General features: G+C 61.0%; 5 protein-coding genes and 1 non-coding gene across 6 annotated transcripts; 1 reads left to right on the top strand and 5 right to left on the bottom strand.

Annotated features, from left to right (window-relative positions):
• Positions 1 to 1,951: 1,951 nt before the first annotated feature.
• PLICBS_007763 (uncharacterized protein) lies at positions 1,952 to 5,495 on the bottom strand (the record flags this gene model as incomplete). The annotated part of the gene is made up of 3 exons (XM_018321228.2): positions 1,952 to 2,026; positions 2,105 to 2,248; positions 2,304 to 5,495. 3 exons carry the CDS (start codon positions 5,493 to 5,495, stop codon positions 1,952 to 1,954), a joined length of 3,411 nt encoding a protein of 1,136 aa, XP_018181125.2.
• A 2,598-nt stretch (positions 5,496 to 8,093) lies between these two features.
• Positions 8,094 to 9,923, bottom strand: PLICBS_007762 (uncharacterized protein; the record flags this gene model as incomplete). The annotated part of the gene is made up of 1 exon (XM_018321227.2): positions 8,094 to 9,923. One exon carries the CDS (start codon positions 9,921 to 9,923, stop codon positions 8,094 to 8,096), a length of 1,830 nt encoding a protein of 609 aa, XP_018181124.2.
• Positions 9,924 to 10,910: 987 nt separating this feature from the next.
• PLICBS_007761 (serine/threonine-protein phosphatase 2A activator 1) lies at positions 10,911 to 12,433 on the top strand (the record flags this gene model as incomplete). The annotated part of the gene is made up of 2 exons (XM_018321226.2): positions 10,911 to 11,629; positions 11,683 to 12,433. 2 exons carry the CDS (start codon positions 10,911 to 10,913, stop codon positions 12,431 to 12,433), a joined length of 1,470 nt encoding a protein of 489 aa, XP_018181123.2.
• Positions 12,434 to 12,954: 521 nt separating this feature from the next.
• Positions 12,955 to 13,611, bottom strand: PLICBS_007760 (uncharacterized protein; the record flags this gene model as incomplete). The annotated part of the gene is made up of 4 exons (XM_065601240.1): positions 12,955 to 13,100; positions 13,152 to 13,259; positions 13,316 to 13,489; positions 13,599 to 13,611. 4 exons carry the CDS (start codon positions 13,609 to 13,611, stop codon positions 12,955 to 12,957), a joined length of 441 nt encoding a protein of 146 aa, XP_065457312.1.
• Positions 13,612 to 15,789: 2,178 nt separating this feature from the next.
• PLICBS_007759 lies at positions 15,790 to 15,871 on the bottom strand. Its single transcript has one exon. It is a non-coding gene; the product is annotated as a tRNA-Pro (tRNA).
• Positions 15,872 to 16,020: 149 nt separating this feature from the next.
• Positions 16,021 to 16,968, bottom strand: PLICBS_007758 (uncharacterized protein; the record flags this gene model as incomplete). Its single annotated transcript, XM_018321224.1, has 1 exon — positions 16,021 to 16,968. The coding sequence occupies one exon, from the start codon at positions 16,966 to 16,968 to the stop codon at positions 16,021 to 16,023; it is 948 nt and encodes a 315-aa protein (XP_018181121.1).
• Between the last annotated feature and the right edge of the window lie 457 nt (positions 16,969 to 17,425).

Raw genomic sequence — 17,425 nt, 5'->3', positions numbered from 1 at the left:
AGGGGTCCCATCTCCCTCAGCTGCAGCCGCAAATACATATGCTTCGCACATGCGACTTTTCGGTGATGGAGCTGCCTACCAACAAGCACACACAGGGGGAACAAGAGGCTCTCTGACCCCTGGCTACGACACGTTGTTGGTTCTGCTTCTGGTCAGCCTCAAGTCTGTGGAAGCTGGAAGCCGAGGCACGCAGCCAGCCAGCCAGCCAGGGCGCGCCAGAAACCAAAAGGTGTTGCTGCTCCTGCTGCTGCTGCCGTCGTGGCGGTGGTGGTGGTGGTGGTGGTGGTAGGTGGTAGGTGGTGGTGGTGTTGGAGGCTTCGAGTCCGGCTCCGACACTGCCGGACACAGTGCCAATTGCCAAATCCCGTTCTCCCTCCCGCCCAACAGACCGCCACCCTTCGTCCCCAGGTCAGCGGAAGTTCTACAACACCAACGAGACCGAACAACGGGCATAACGGGCAACGCACGCACATGCTTTCCCGTTGATCTTCAGCCCCCTCTTTCTTGCCTTGGGACCCCTTTCCCATCCCCCCCGCCGGCAGTGGCTTGCCGCAATATTTGTATCAAAGAACCCCACTAGCGTGTTCAGGCGTTCTTCATATTCGTAGATGGCTAAGACGGCAAAGGCGTGCCATGCACCCGCCCAACAACAGCTGATTTTTTTGTTACTTGTCCCGGGACGGCGTGGGGGATGTTCACGGCACTGAGATGCCGGATTGCAGGCTCGTGTGAGAATGTGAATATAAACTGAACCAACGCGCCGAGGCATCTCCCAGGAACGCACAACAATGAGAAAAAGACATGCGATCTTCACATGCCGGCCTCGAGTAGACAACGCGGGTAGGTAGGTATCTGCTGGGCGGCGCTGCCTGTGTCTGTGCCTACATGCCTTGCGGTGTCAAGTTCGCCGCCTCTTCTCGTGAACCTCATCCTAGGTATAATCCTCAGCCCCCATCACCCCGTCAGTCCACGTCCATACCCAACCCACATCCATACGCGTACCGCAACAGAAAACGTGCAGCCGCCCGCCCGCCCGTCCCTCAGTCTCCATCCTCCGTCATCCATCACTTCACCCATCATCCATCTCGATCCACGACACACCCTTCCCGCCCCCCAAAGCCTGCCCACCGCCCGCCCGGCCGTCCCACGGGGGCTTGTCCTATGTCATGATCGGCAAGGAGCCAAGGGACCCTGCAGCAGCGCCGCCCGCCGCCCGCCCGCCCGCCCGCGGAGCAATCCCTCCACTGTCCCCCCTTACCCTAGATGCCTAGTCCCCCATCGCGCCCCCCTCGTGGCGGATTAACCTTAAAACATCCCAGCCAGCCATGCCGGCGTCATTTATCAGCAAGCAGGAACGGAGGAGGCGTCATGGAAGAAACAAAGTGGGCATCAGGGCGGGACGTCAAGGCGGAGTGGGATGAGGGGGTATCGTCATTGCTCAATCGCGACTAGCTGTGCTGTGCTGTGCTACTATGTGGTTTGCGCTGTGCAGTGCTTTGCTATGCAGTGCATGCATCGCTATGCCGTCCCGCCCGGCGCCTCATACACACGCTCCTTCGTATTAAACATGTTTCCCGTCACCATCGATATACGTCAAAACGGTCCGTCCAGAATGGAAAGCAAACACCCCCCCTCATGTGGCCTTGACCCGCGTCGCCTCGCACTCCGTCACACCGAGTTCCGCCGCTAATAAACACATTTCGCCCGTGGCCAAGCAATCGGTACCAATCATTGACTCGAGGTAAGCACAGGGGTATTCGAGCAAAGCCTTCCAGAGACGCGTGCGCTGCCTACACACAAAAGAAATAAAGCGGCCCCCGGCCTCACGCCGGATGGGTCCGTCGCCCCCCGCCCTCAGCCCTACGACGTCTGCGTGGTTCCCGGGTTTGTGATCGAGTTGAGAAGCCTGCCCTCGTTAGCCTTTGCCCCTCCAACCAACTGCGCAGAGCACCTACTGCAGGTTGCGGTCCCTCATCTCTCGGTCGAGGGCGTCAATCTGCTTCGCCGTGAGGCGCGCTTTACTTAGCTGGAGAGAATCCATGTCAGCACGTGTCCTTTCGAGTCGAGCATGGCAAGCAGTTGCGTAAGCAAGGGGCTCTCGCACCGAAGCCAATGCCGCTGAAGAGTGGTCTTCGTCGTCGTCGTCCTCACCTTCCGGCTCGTCGCCGTTTGCCCCGGCAGACTCGTCGGCGCCCTCGGCGTCGGCATATCGGCTGCTGGCCAGCCCCTTAGGCTTGCCGGCCCTCGCCTGTAGCAGTCGCGGTTAGTCACCGTCGACACGTTCCTGCGCTTCGTCGTCTCACCTTTGCCTCGGCCACCTCGGCCTCCTTGACCTTGAGCTGCGCCTCGAGCTCGTTCACTCGCGCCTCAATGTCCTCGGCTCGCTTGACCGTGTCCAACAGCTTCGCCTGTAGCTCCTTGGCGTTGTTGTTGGCCTCCTCAACCAGTGCCGTCATACTGTCGTTCAGGTCCTTGTAGTCTGCCTGCGCCGTCTTGGATTGGGCCTCCGCTTCCGCCTTGTGTGCCTCGAGGTCCTTTTGCGCAAGCTCCAGGCTGTCCTTCATCCCGGCTAGCGTCTCGTGGGCGGCCGTCAGCTGCGCCTGGGCGGCGTCGAGCTCGTCCTGCTTGGCCTTGAGCGTTGCCTCGACAGACGAGCTTGCCGCGCCGTGCGAATCCTTCAGTGACTCGAGCTCCCGGCGCAGGGCGTCTGCCTCAGAGGTGTCCGGCTTGGCGCTCTTCACGGCGTCCAGATCAGCAAGAGCAGTCATGCGCTCCATCTTCTCATGGGCGAGCTGCTGGCCCATCTCCTCCACCTCGGCCTGGGCCTTGGCGAGAGCTTCCTGTGCATCCTCCAGCGCCGTCTCCAAGCCGGCGTTGGCCTCCGCTTGCTGCGCAATCTTGTCTTCGAGGCTGGTGTTGCTGTTCTTGTACTCGGCGATGGCATCCTCGAGAGACTTGGAGTGGTCCGCCGTCATCTGTTCCAGCTCCTGCCTTTCCTGGACGCCCTTCGCCTCCATCTGCTTCATGACATCCGAGTTAAAGTTCATGAGCTCCTCAACCTTGGCAAAGTGTTTCTCCTCAAGCTCCTGCTTTGCCACCTCCACGGCCTCGAGGCTCTCGGCTTGCGCCTTCTCCAGCTCAGCCTTGGCTGCCTCGAGCTCGGCTCGGACGCCGTCCAGCTCGGCGACATGGGCACTGGAGCCAGCGTCCTTGGCAGAAGCCAGTTCTGCGAGGTGGGCGGCCGTGGTGGTTTCCTTCTCGTTGGCATGCTCCTTCTGGAGCGCATCGAGAATCTCGGCGTGAGAGACCTTGAGGGCCTCCAGCTCCTTGGCGAGGGCAGCCTCGCTTTGCTCCTTGGCCACGTTCAGCTCTTCAGCGTGCTGGGACTTGAGTGTCTCGATCTGGCCAATGTGAGCATCCTTGTCCGCCGACGCGCCGGTCTTGGCGGACTCGAGTTCCTCGGCATGGCTCGCGCGCAGCGCGTCGAGCGTCTCCTGATGCTCCTTCTCCTTCTTCTCCAGGGCCTCAACAGCGGCGGCGTGCTCTGCCTTTGCGGCGGCGAGGGCCTGGCCGCCGCTCGCGGTCGCCTCCTCGGATGATGCCTTGAGCTCATTGTGCTGAGCCTCGAGCTCTTCAAACTTGCGCTTGAAGAAGGCGTCGCCACGAAGGCTTTCGATTTCGTTCTCGTAGTCCTGCGAAAGGTTCTTCATGCGCTCGTCGTGCATGGCCTTGAGCTTCGAGATTTCGCTCTCCTTGTCAGCCAGGGCAGTGTGCGCCTCGGTAGACTTGGCCTCGAGCGCGGTAATCTGTTCCTGGGCTGTGGCAAGGGCAGTCTCTTTGGCGGTCAGGTCGCTCTGGATCTGAGCAAGCTGCTCGTTGAACGAGTCCAGCTCACCCTTGGTAGACTCGGCAGCCTTGCCAGACACCTCGAGCCTGGCCTTGAGCTCAGCAATCTCGCTCTCCAGCGTTGCGATTTGCGTGTTGTGAGCCTGCTGCTCGGAGCGGGACTTGTCGCTGTTTGCGGATTCCAACGCCTCGTGCGAGGCGGTGAGTTCGTCAATCTTCTTTTGCAGGTCAGCAACCACCGTCTCGTGGCCAGCCTTGAGCTCGGTCAGGGCAGCCTCTTGCGACGACGCATCGCCCTGGCCCCTGGCAAGCTCCTCTTTGTGCTTGGCCTCCAACTCTTCGATGGCGGTCTGGTGCTGTCCCGTCAGGGAAGCCTGCAGCTCCTCGATCTTTGCGGACTGCTCTTCGAGAGCTTTTTGCAGAGCGCTTTCACTGGCCTGGAGCTTCTCGTCGTTCTCAGCCTGGATCGTCTGGAGCGACTTCTTTACTGCCTCGAGCTCCGACTCGACCGCCTCCTTGGCGCCAATCGCAGCCGCCAGGTCGGTCTTGAGCTTGTCGAGTTCTGCCTCGGCCGCCTCCAGCTTCTCGTGGACCTCGTTCACGCGACTCTCCAGGGTGGCAACGGCGGACTCGTGCTCAGACTTGAGAGCGGCGACAGCTTCATCATTGTCCTCGACGGGCTTTTCCTCGGCATCCTGGCTGGTGGCAGGAGCGTTGGCCGCCTGCTCGCGGAGCTCGGAAATAGTCTCTTCCGATGTCTTGATCTGCGCCTTAAGGGTCTCGATCTCGGCGGTGCCCTCGGCGACCTTGGACCTGAGGTCCTCGAGCTCTTTGGAGGAAGCGGTAGAAGCGTCGGACTTGGCAGCGGGGCGGGTGGTCGTTCGGGTAGCAGAGGCGGCAGCGGGCACGCCAACGGTGGAGAGTCGCTTGCGAGCCTCGGTCGTGCCCGTGGCCGCAGTGGAGCGAGTCGCGGCGGCCGTTCGCGTCGCCGAGGTGGCGGTGCTGCCCGTCCTAGAGGCGATGGTCGAGGTCCTCGGGCTGGCGGTGGCAGAAGTCGAAGAGGTCGTGGGCCGGCGCGCGGCGGCCGTGGTGGTGGCCGTGGTCGTCTTCTTGTCGGCCGTGGTCCGGCCGGGACTGGACATGATGGAGCTAGTCCGCCGGGCGGCCGAGCTCAGTGTCGGCTTCTTCTCGTCCTCGCTGGCGCTCACGCTGGGGCGGCTGCGGTGGCTCGCGGCAGAGGTCGTAGGCGCAGCCGTCGAGCGACGGGCGGCCGTCGTTGTGGTGGTGGGCGGACGCGTGGGCGGCTTAGCCAGGCCACCAGCGGTGCGGGTCGAGGTCGTGGCCGTCGCGGTCTTGGAGCTCGTGGCGGAGGACGCCGTGCCGGGGCGACGGGTGGTCGTGGTCGAGGTCGTGGCCGTGCCGGGGCGCTTAGCAGCTGCCGGGGCCTTGGACTCGCCGTTGGCCTTGGGTGTTCCCTTGGGCGTCTCCTTGAGCGTCTCCTTGGGCGTTCCCTTGGGCGTCTCCTTGGGCGTCTTAGGCGTTCCTTCGGGGGTTGGCGTCGCCTCTTTGGGCGTCGACGGCTCGGCGTGCTCGGCGGCGGGCGCGTCCTGAGGCGGAGCGACCTCGACGTTCTCCTTGTTGTCCGACATGATGTTTCGAGTTCGCGGGGCAGGCGTCGCGACGCTGCATTGTCGTGTCAGCAAGGTGAAGCTCCAGGGCCAAGGGTGGCGGCTATATCAGGGGGCGGCGCCGTTGAACCAAGTCACTGTAGGCGAAGAGCCGTGACAGTCCGTCGCAGAGGCAGTGATGGACGGGATGCATGGCGCGCCGTGGGGAGGGGTTTCAAAGCTTGCGAGTCAATGCCAAGCTTACCTGTTTGTCTGGTAGCACAAGGGCGTTTGTGCGGCAGTCGAGCTCGCTCACAGGACACAAGCGGCACGCGAAAAGGAGAGGGTGCACAGCAGCAGAAGCAGCAGCAGCAACAAGGTCAAAAAGGGGGGCCAGGCACGCGTGAGGCTCCTGGATCCCTCGAGAGACCAACCAACCGAACGGCGATTGATAAAAACACAACGACGTGTGAAGCAGCAGCGGCAACAAGAAGGAGGGCGACGGGGAGTTGGAGAGGTGGAAAATTGTTCCAGGGGGGAGGAGCAAGCCGGTGTGGAGGAGGAGGGAGCTTGGATACTATGGCCTTGACCTCAGGTCGGGATGGCATGGATTGCCGGGACGGGATAGGACGGCGTGGGGATGTGCGGTGGGCGCGGCGCGCGCAGGTGGGCTGTCAGGCCTCGCCAGCTGGAAAGGAGGGGACGGATGGGGAGGGGATGGACGGGCGGCGCCCAGGGGACAGAGCCCAGGGGACCGAGCCCAGGGGACCTCTACTAGCTCCATCGTCCGTCCCTGCCGCCCAGGGGTTTCGCGCGGTGCCGTACGACTGGCTACCTGAGTGAGTACCTGCTGAGCCCCAGTGCTGTCGGGGTGCTGCAACTGTTGCCGCCTGCTGCTGGAGCTCAGCTAGAGCTCCAGGGCTGTTGCCCAGGTGGGTTCCAAGCTTTCCACTTTGCCCCATATATTTCCCAGGCACTTGCAATTGTTGCCCGACCGCCTCCATCCAGCGCAGCAAGAAGACGGGAAGAAGAAAACCGTGTCGCTCGCTGGCCGAGCTCTGATGCAATCCTGCCGCAGAGACCGGAGCCGTAAGTCACACTCCCACATCGTCGGTCGTCGGCAGCCGCAACGGTCTTGTCCCTGCCTGGGATCCCGCCCCGGACCCTGATCATATCATTCCAATGGGCCGGTGTCCCTGGCTGGCCGCTACCGAGTACTGCACTGTACCAGCAGCTGCCCAACGCAGCTAATCGCCCCCTTCCAGGTTCTGCCGCTTCCTACCCACTGCTCTAATACTTCCGTAACTCATCTGTAACGACACCGTTTATGCGAGCCGAGCAACGACCGCGGACTGCCGTCGCTTCATCCCGCCCGTCCATCTACCTATCTGTCCGTACTCTGTGCCCTTGGTGCGCTGCCCGCACGGCGAGGCCCGCCCCTTCGTCCCTTCCCGCCACCCCAACAACAAAAGGGCAATAAAAGTGACAGCTCTCCCGAGATTGCGGCCCTTCCCACCTGAGCCACCACCGCGAAACGACCCAATTGGCAAAAACTTTTTCTTTTCTTCCTTTGGCGTATGGCCCCAGAGCCCGACGGCACGACGACGACGCGTTGCCCCTCGCTCCGCCGGCCGACCGACCGACCGACCGTTCTTCGGTTCTCAAAATCTCCACATTGAGCTCTCGACCCCGGCGCGAGTCGCGTCTATCTGGCGGTGTGGCGCTCGCGGCGGGGTGGGTCGTTTGTCGACTCGTCCCGGTCTTGGCCTGACCCTTTGGGACAGAGAGAGAGACCCTGATGAGTGAACCGAGCGAATGGTTGCATGGGGCGCGACATGTGGCCTGGCTTTGGGGAGTTGGGATCACCGCGTCCCCCGTTTGGCTGGCTGCGATGTGACGCCGTTGCATGCGTCACCCGCGCAAGTGTGTGCTCATAGCAGTGACGGTGGCATTCGCGTAGTATGTACTTTCTACATACGTACGGAGTACGTGTGGACTCGTACAGCACTTCCCACCTTGACTGTCTTTGTGTCTGGCTCCCGTTGTGCTTCGTGCGCAGTCCGGCCTCGTGCCAGCAACCCAATTGCCACCGGTTTCGCGACCCCAAAAGAATTTCAAGGCGGACGGTGCCTGGTCGTGTTAGTGATCGCCCGCCCCATCATACCTGTGCGCGGCTGGTGATGATGTGGCAGCCGTTCGTTGGGCGCGTGCCTCGTGGCCATTCCGTCCCCCCAAAGCTGTAGCCTCGCCCTGGAGAGGAGACCGGCGATGGAACCGATACGGAATGACCGAGTCGTGCAAGTACAGTACCCCCAGCCGGCGTTCGCAACGACGGAATTGCACCAAAACCGAATGCAGCTAAATTGTGCTATGCGCTGACTGCCGAAGATTCGGCAAGCAATTAGGCTAATGCGCACTGATGCGACGCTCAGGACTCAGAAGACCCCCTTGTCTTCCCTTTAAATAGCAAACGTAAAGGCGAATGAAAAAGAAATGATGTCGCCTGCTGTGCCCCAAAAAGATCATCGACGCCCGTCGCCGTCTCGTCGTCAGATCGCCACGTGTTTTCGGCACGCAATATCATCCGCCTCTGTCTCGGGATAACACCATACCGACAGAAACCCCCATCGGCTTCCAATATCAGGCCTGCGCCATGGCACTCAGCCTCAGCTCCGAGACTCGCTGCCTGACCTCATCGACGGTGCGACTTGGTACCAGGCTTACCAGCGTCTCGATCTTTGGGTTCGAGACTTTTTCGATCGTGTCGCGCAGTGCATCATCCTCCCACATGTGCCAACCGTGCTCTTTCAGGTATTTGTCCTCAATGAGAATCCTTTGCGACGCTTCCCGAACCAGTTGCATTTGTCGTTCCTGCTTCTCGCGCTCGTCTTTCGCTTTCTCCTCGCGCCTCCTGCGCGCCTCCTCACTCATCTCCATCGCTTGTTGTCTCCGCAAACGCTCCTCCGCAGGATTCCTCGCCTTTTTAAGTGTTCGGTGTGAGTGTTCCAGGTACGTTCTAAGTCGCCGACGATTGTTCAGCGCCGTCTGTGCATCCTTGGTTTCGGGCCTTAGTTGGGTTTCGTCAAGTTGCGGTGCCAACGCTTCGTACAGCTGGAGGCACCAGTCGAGAACGAGGCGAAGCAAGTCGAGAGCAGATGGGATGAAGATTCCTTCCGCTGGGAGAGGGGCATCAATGTCTGATGTTAGATTCGTGCCCACGAGGAAGGCCTCTTTCAGGCAGAGAGTTAGCATCGGCATGATCTTGCCGCAGATGGCCTTCCTGGCAGCTTTCGCCCGTCGCTTCCGCAGGTCCGCGGAGTCCTCCTCGCTTGACATCTCTCCCACGACACGAGCAGTCGCTCGTTGTACTGAATTCAGCGCCTTCTCGACATCTTCCTTCTTATCACGAAAGTAGTCGACCTGCTCTCCGTATTGCGGTACCCTCGGGATCGGTTCGATGACTTTCATCAGCCGGTGCGCTCTATCGAACAAAATCCTCAGGTTGTGTGTCCCAAGTTGCACTCCGTGACGCTTTTGCCAGTCGCTAGCGCTCTCATGGTTGCCACGGAGTAAATTGTCTTCGTAGTCATTGTCTCCCGTCCAGCCGCGCCGCCCCATGAGTTTCAGCATTAGCCTCAGCTTCTCCAGGCCAACTGTCGATGCTTCGTCTTCAGGAGCCTCGGAATCCTCGGCGCTCTCTGGTGTGTCTGGGATATTGAGAGTGATGGGCATTCCCTCTTCGACTCCAGTTGTATCCTTTGCACCAAGATCCGGCTCGGGGCCATGCTGCTCCTCGTCTGGAGACTCGTGGCCATCCAGCTTTTCGCTCTCTTCATCCGACGGCTCGTAAGACGACCCATTGGCGCCCAACTCAGGCGAGGGGGCTTTTTGGTGCCGGCTCGACTTCCTGCCAACGTTGTCGTCACCACCGTCATCCGGAACCTCGTAAATGCCATCCAACCTTTGCTTGGACTTCGACGAGGCAGCTCTCTGCTTCTGCTCTGAGACCACGGTGGCGATTTCCCTGTCATTACCGCTCGTTCCCCCCCAGGCGTCATTCGACACTCGCTGCATCTCATCCAGCAACTGCTGAGTTGGTGGGTCCGATCCATCTTCAGGTGCTTGCGACCGGGCTGCTCCCGTGGTCGCATTGATCATGTTGTAGAAGTGCTGATCTCGCGGCGCCTCATCCTCTTCATGCTCGGCTGGCCTGCCATTGTTGCGAGTCAAGACAGTGGCCTTGGTGCGGTTCCTCGTGCGGCCGGCTTGCCTCTTTGACGATGGCTCAGGCGACCCGCCCTGGAGTGCACGTTTCGTTCCGGCGCTCTTCAGCGCGTTCTCTCGTCCCGCGGTGGCCATCAGCGCACGGGATCGCGTCTGGCGCGTCGAGCGTGCTGGCACCGTGTTTGTCTCCGTCTCCGTGGGCTGCGACCCCGTTGCGGTCCCAGGCCGAAGGCCAGGACGCGGCATGGTGATTGGTGAACTGTGTGATTTGCCGTGCTGGTGGTCGAGTTACACCAAGACGTGTGGCGCACGGCGATTCTTGGGCATTGGAGGTTGGAGGGCCAGCCAATGAGCCCATGCGAGGGCTATGGCGGCGAGGATTGCGAATCGCCCTGCTGCAGACTGGCCGGTGCACTAACACGGTGTTCGTACCTTCATGATCATGAGAGTGCTAGTAACGGGTGAAAGGGGTGGAGCTCGTCGCAGACGCGGTTGACGAAGGTAAACGCGATGGGGCCTAAAGCTCGGGTGGGGCGACCCACGTGGGTGGCCCCTGCCGGAGCTAACCTGGAAGGTACGAGTACGTATCGTCAGTGGCTTCGGGAGGCAGCACCTGAGGCAGCGACTTATACGAGCTTGTCACTGCAATCTTTACCATCCGCCTTCCAACGCAATTCGATAGGAATTTCTGCAGGCTATGCCACTTCGGCAAGATCATCAAACTTTATTGGCTGGCTCAACTGAACAGAGACTGACATTGGCCGGCCACCAATCCCCTCGCTAACCCTGGCAAACGATGAGCATCTTGCAAACAGGGCATTCAACCTTCACAACGGCGAGCTTCCTTTGCCTAAGAAACATCAGGGCACTTCAATATCTGCAGTAGTCCACACGCCCCCAATCCTCACAGTGACGTGCGAACCAAAACGTAATATGGGCACTCCCCATGAGCGCCCGCTGAGCGCGAGTGTCGTCCGCTGACTAACCCCGCACGTCACCCCCGAGAATGCCCCTCCTGCGAGGGGCAGCTCCATCAACGCGTGATGCCACCCCAAAACTCCACGCGGGTCCTTAACTCTCGCACAGCATCCCAAACCAGTCTCTCCCTCACGCCCGCATTCGACACGCACCACTACCCCCTCTTTACACCTGGCGACAAGAATCCATTCAATTTAAGTCCTTGCCACCTGGTCAGACAGCGACGCACGCAGCAAAACCAGCATCACCGCCGCTATGGCCTCCGTCGCCGCCGCGGGAGCCCCCGCACCTCTCCCTACCCTGCAACTCATTGACGCCAGCTCCCCGCCGTCCTTCGCCAAGCCCGTCAAACGCATCAACGAGGGCCCCGACGTCGAGCGCTTCCTCACCTCCCTCGCGTACCGAGACATCGGTGTCTTCATCCTCCAGCTCAACCGGGCCCTCTGCCCGCGCCTACCCTCAGACCTTGCCGTCCCCGCGCCGCCGCCGCCGCCGTCTTCTACAACCTCACCCTCGCCAGCCACCAGCACCACCGCCAGCCCCTCCCGTCGGGTTACCATATTTCCCCTGAAAGCCGGCTCGCCTACCTCCGTGCCCTCCATCCAGGCCCTCCAGAAGCTTCTCTCCGAAGTAGAAGGCCTCGTCGAGCAGGCGCCGCCCGACCCCGGTCCGCGCAGGTTCGGCAATGTCAGCTTCCGCACGTGGCACGCCCTCGTCGAGGACAAGCTCGATGGTCTGCTGCGCGCGGGCCTGCTCGGCGAGGCCCTCGACCTGGGCGCCGGCGCGGCCAGGGACGAGGTCGGGAGCTACCTCCTCGGCGCGTTTGGCAGCCCGCAGCGGCTCGACTACGGCACCGGCCATGAGCTCAGCTTCGTGGCCTTCATAGGCTGTCTTTGGAAGCTGGGCTTCTTCAAGGACGGGTCAGACGTGGATGGGAGCATCGAGCGCGAGATTGTGCTCAACGTCTTCGAGCCGTAAGTCTGACGGTCCTTATCACACACCTGTCGCAACTGACGCTCCCCATCAGGTATCTCCGTGTCGTGCGCAAGCTCATCCTCACATACAACCTCGAGCCCGCCGGCTCCCACGGCGTCTGGGGCCTCGACGACCACTCCTTCGTCCCCTACATCTTCGGCTCCGCGCAGCTCACGCGCCCCATCCACGCCTCCTCTACGGACCCCATGCCGCTCGAGGGTTCCGTCCCCGGCGCCCCCAAGCCCAGCGCCGTCACCAACCGCACCGTCGTCGACGACCAGCGCCACTCCAACATGTACTTCTCCGCCATCGGCTTCATCAACGACGTCAAGACGGGCCCCTTTTGGGAGCACTCCCCCATCCTCTTCGACATCTCGGGCATCCGCGACGGCTGGGGCAAGATCAACAAGGGCATGATCAAGATGTTCAACGCGGAGGTCCTCTCCAAGTTCCCCGTCGTCCAGCACTTCCCCTTCGGCTCCCTCTTCTCCTGGGACGTCGACCCGCACGCGTCGGCGCCGCAGCAGAGCGTGCACATGGCCAATCAGCCCATCGCAGCCGCGGGATCTGCGCAGGCCCCGATGCCACCTCCTCCTTCTGGGGCCGGCACTGCCGCGCCATGGGCCCAGGCAACCAGGATGCCCCCTGCCTCGGGTTCGGGGATCCCATATACAAGAGCGAACCCTCCCGGCCCCAGGAGCGGTACGTTGGGGATGAGACCACCCCCCGGCAGGGCATCCGATTCCGGCTCGACGGCCGCGCAAATCACGGTTACAAAGGCTCCGTGGGCAAGAGATGCCTGATAGGCTCTGCATTCCTTGCACGGCATTGTGTTACAGGTCTCGTACGCAGAGTGTGCATGGTAGCCAGCAATGTTGCATGTCCACAACGAACTGTCTCATCTTCAGCATCTATGCTTTCTTCATTACCAGGACGATTTGAATTTGACAGGTGCAGCGGGCTAAAAGTACGACTGCTGCAAAAGGTTCGACATAGACTCATAGGCAGGCGATGGCGCTCATCACGGAACCATGTATTTAGACTACCAGTCCATTATAGTAGAAAGACAACCATCGCGGCGAAGACAGAGACGGCGCGGTGTGGGGTATAAGTTCAAGCACATCCGCCGCTCCTCTGCCCAGGGTATCCAGCGCACCAACAAACAAACACAGCCAGACCAGAATGAAACCAAGGCCCGAGACCCACCCTCGCCCCGTGGCAGTCGCTTCTGAAGCTTCAGCGCTTCAAATAGCGAGCCCTTCGTTCGGCGTGAGAATCATGGCCTCATGTCGGCAATGCCCTCGAGGCAGGCAAGGAACGGCGATTATGCAGTGGGAGCGGGGGCAACAGCAGCCGCAGCGGTAGGGGCAGCAGGAATCTCTTCCTTCTTGGCCTCGGTGGCGGCAGCCTCAGCAGCGGGAGCGGCTTCAGTGGTGGGTGCAGCCTCGACCTTGGCGGGCTCGACAGGAGCTGGCGAGTATGAGCATCCAGAACGCAGAAGAGCAGCTTGGGCCAACTTACCCGGAGTCGTCTCAGCAGCCTTGGCTGCGTCAGTCACAGGAGCGGCCTCGGCGGCAGTCTCAGGTTTGGCCTCAGCCTTGGTGGGCTCAGTAGCAGGCGTGGGCTCAGCTAGATTTAGAATCAGTCAACGATGTTCTCTGTGCCTGGGTGTGTGAGGAACTCACCGGCAGGAGCAGGCTCGCTAGGCTTGGTCTCCGTCGGGGGAGCGGCGGGCGTCGTGGTGGCAGCGGCATCAGCGGGCTTCGCGTCGGCGGGCTTGTCCTCGGCGGGCTTCTTCTCGCCCTTCTTCTTGAAGGCAGCCTTGAGCTTGGCCTTGAGGTTGTCGAGAGCTCCGAGAGCTGCAGGCACAGCGTCAGAACAAACGTCGCAGGTAAGAAAAACACAAGCGGTCAAAACGCAGTCAAAAAGGAAGACTTGTGACCGCAGGGGCAGCTGGGGTGTACTCACGAATGCCAGGCATCTTGAAATGTTCTAATTTTTTTTGTTCTTGCCGTCTGAAAGGTATACGTTCTGCGTGCCCGAGTCAGCGTGCTGTCAGACGTGGAGCTCTGCCCTCGTGGCGCGGCGCGCCCGAGTCCGCGTCTTGGCTCAAGCCGACTGCCGTTGGAGACACGGCAAAGGGTTGGCCCCAGCGGCGGGCGGGCGGGCGCGCATCCACAGTTGGGGGCGACTCACCTTCTAACAAACAAGGGGGGTGGTGGGTGCCTCTGCGCGCGGATAATAAAAGCAGTCTTGTTGCTGTTGGCGGGCGGCGAGGTGTTTGATGTAGACGAGAAGAGTATCCGAGGTGAGAGGAGGAGACGAGAGATGAGGACGAGACAAGAGGAGGGAGGAGGGGAAAGGGGAGAGAAGAGAAGAAAGAGGTCAGGAAAGGAAGGAAACGAAGACGAAGGGTCACCCGTGGCGGGACAAGCTGTCTGGGGAAAGCTCGCTGGCGCGGGAGGGGTGCGTGACCAGCGGCAGGTACCGTCAGCGGGAGGTAGCTCCCCACCTGGCACCCGGGCAGGCAGTCCACTCACTCGCTGCGTTGCTGTGTCCAGTGCCCTCTGCCGCCTACATGGAGCCATCCACCTCGGAGGTACTGTACCTGTACCGAATCCGTACGGGCTCCCGTCGCCTCCACTGCCCGGGGCGGTCCTGCCCTGGGCAATGAAACCCTGGGCTGCGCTTCCTGCGCCACCGGACAGGCTCAACTGCGCCTGCACGCCCTACCCGAGCGACCACTAAACGGGGGCCACAGCTGCAGGTGGTGGTCGCGGGTGGTGCAGGTGGCAGGCCCGGGGTTCGCTGAAACGGCGGCAAGCTCTCTTCGCAAGAGCGGGCGCGTCTGACGTCGTCCCTCCCGTCCCTGCCACTGGGCGGGCACCGCAGTTGCACGTTATTAGTATGTACTCCGTACTTGATGTGCAATGGCCAAGGCAGGGACACCGAAGCTGCCCTTGACGGGTACCCGACGTCGATAACAAGTCGTGACGGCAGCAGGACGGACCAGCAGTCGTTGGAGCTTCATCAACGGGGCCTGGGGGGCCAAGCCACTGGGCGGCCGCCGTTTTAGGTGGGACCAGGGTCCTCGTGAACGCCTCCAGGGGCCATGGTTGGGGGAGCGCCGCTGGCGCGCAACTGTGGGGGGTGGCACTACCTGCCTGTGGGCGGTGGGAGGTGAGGTGGTGGTGAGGAGCCAACATTGGGATTGCATGCCAGCCAGCCAGCCAGCCAGCCAGCCAGCCAGCCAGGTCGTGGCAGCGCCCGGCGGCATCAAACGGAATGGCCGGGATATACCTCGTAGGAAATGACGAGACTCGGAGCTGCTAAATTTGGACGAAGCGCCCATCTGTTCCGCACTCCAGCATATCCGTATGTAGCACTCAAATGCATGCCTTCCCGGAGAGTTGAGCTCAAGATCTGAGCTGGGCACGTCCAGTTTCACTTCCATTATCACCGGCTGGACGTGTTAGTGCTACCAGGCACGGATGGACTACCAAGCTCCAAGAATCCATGACATGGCCCTGCGACGGAGCGGTCCACCAGCTCAGAGTGAGAGAGCTGGAGGCCGCCGCCGCCGGGACAATCCATTGTCGACGTTCCAGGTTCTATCCGCCGCGCGGAACAGTGGAGGTCGGTGGCTGCGTACCATGGCCGTGTATAAGCGCCCCCGTTCCCCATGCTTGTGTGACGCATCACGGACCTGGCCAACACCTCGAGGGCACAGCCCATGCCGCAGCCGCGTTTACCCAGCGAGTACCTACCGCTGGGTGATCCACTTGCCCCAACGATTGCGCAACGAAGCTCGTCGTGGCAACACAGTGCAGCGGCGGGTAAAGTGAGAAAAAAGCAGTCGCGGGAAGAAGAGTGATTAACACCCTGGGGCTTTCATTAACCTCTAGAGACCCTGTAATTTCCGGCGCCGCCACTGACTGAGCGGTCGTCTGATGCATGACATCGGTGGGCGTCTTGCATGCAGTGGTGGTACAGTACTTCGTACATGCTGCATGTCCCGGGAGAAAAAACTCAAAAAGGAAATACTCGTCATTCGTCGCCAGCGCAAAGAACAAGACGTCAACATATCGCCATGAGAGACGGCGACCAAAAACAAAGCCGGCCGGCTCAGACGTAGAAATGGCAAAAAGATAAACACCTGGGGCCAAACCGTGGATTGAACACGGGACCTCTTGCAGCTGAGCTAGCCCAAAGCAAGAATCATACCACTAGACCATTTGGCCGGTGGGGAATGAGCGCGTATTTTTGCTTAAGAAGGCCCGTGGTCAGACCCACCACCTCCCGACCGCCACGGCCGACCAGACCTGGCGCCTCCTTCATCTACGAGAGTGACGATCGACACGTTTCAATCATCTAGATTCACTCGGATAAATCACAGTTTATCCCGCAGCCAGGCTGACACCATCTGTTGCCCGCCTGTGCCGAGCTCGGTCGCCTCCGTCTCTGGCCCGGCGTGGACGACCTGGACCCTCCGGTACTTTTCGTGCTCCTTGTCTTGCACGTCCTCGTCCCATTTGCTGCGCTCCTTCAGCTCGACGACGTCTATGCTGCGCCGCATCAGCTCTACCAGCTCGTAGGCCTGAGACTCAAACGAGTTGCCGGGCGCCTTGGCTCTCTTCTTCGGTCGTCCTGATTTGGTGGTTGATGGTGTCGTCTGCGGCTGAGAATCGTAGAGAAGAAGTGTTTGGGGTATCTTGAGTGTCGACTGGCGTGGGGGGTATATGAGGTGTGACTTTCGTGGTGTTTTGATCGGGATCATTGGCTCGTCATCGTCGGATGTCATGGTGTCTATTGCTGCTAAATCGTCCATGGACATGGTAAAGGACGGCGGAACGTGCAGTCCAGGGCTGTGAAAGAACAGACTCGGGCTAGCAAACGGATCGAAGAGATTCGACGGGCTGTCAAACAAGTCGGGCATTGCTTCTCGTAAATGCTGGATATGAGATTCCTCTGTCAGCTCCTGCGTGACGCGCGCTCCTATCCGCCCGCGTTTAGGCGGCTTGTTGATCCGGTGGTCGGGCAAAAACATTGTCCAGTTGTAGATGCCGTTGTACGCCGCAACGCCTCGAATGCCGAAGCGCGAGTGAGCGTGCGTCTCGGTAAGGGACAAGGACATGGCAAGGCCGGCGCCGAGGTAAGACCCGTAGACGTAGATGTTACGCCGACCGTTCTTCGGCGGCGCCAGGTTCTCCACGAGCCAGGCGTAGGCAAACGCCGCGTCGTGGATTGGAGTCGGCCAAAACATGGGCACTGAGGCGTTGTCTTTGCCGACGGGAAGGTAGCCCGGCCGCCATCGGTAGTTGATGCTGGCGACGGGCATGTGCTCGAGGAAGCTGGGGAGTGTGGGCTCATGATTTCCGTTTGCTGGAAAGGCAGGGAGATGAATTAACAGCGCTGAGTCGGGGCGGGAGGTTGGAGCATTGTACAGGCTTTGCACTCACGTCAGTCCGGAGCGCAACGAGTTCTGTCAGGGAAGCAAACGCACTCGATCGATACATGGCCAGCAGAACCGCATCTCACGTCGACTCTCTCAGGTCGGCCGCCGGAGCTGTAGGCTCTGCGACAGGTCCGCGGCGTGAACACGCGGAGCGCAGCAGCCCATTTCTGCATCCTCCTCGCGGGAGACGTTGGGCATTGGTGGCAGAGTCGATCTCATGCATGTGTGGTTTGTCCACCACACCACTTCCTGGCGCAGCGATCAGCGGCGGTCAAGACAGAGGGCGACGAGGAAGTATAGGGGGTCAGGCCAACGATGCTCACTGCTGAGAGGAAAGCAC

This window comes from Purpureocillium lilacinum (genome assembly GCF_023168085.1).
Source record: "Purpureocillium lilacinum CBS 284.36 DNA, scaffold_5, whole genome shotgun sequence".
In the NCBI taxonomy this organism is placed as follows: domain Eukaryota; kingdom Fungi; phylum Ascomycota; class Sordariomycetes; order Hypocreales; family Ophiocordycipitaceae; genus Purpureocillium; species Purpureocillium lilacinum.
This window is presented reverse-complemented; position numbering and strand designations above follow the sequence as displayed.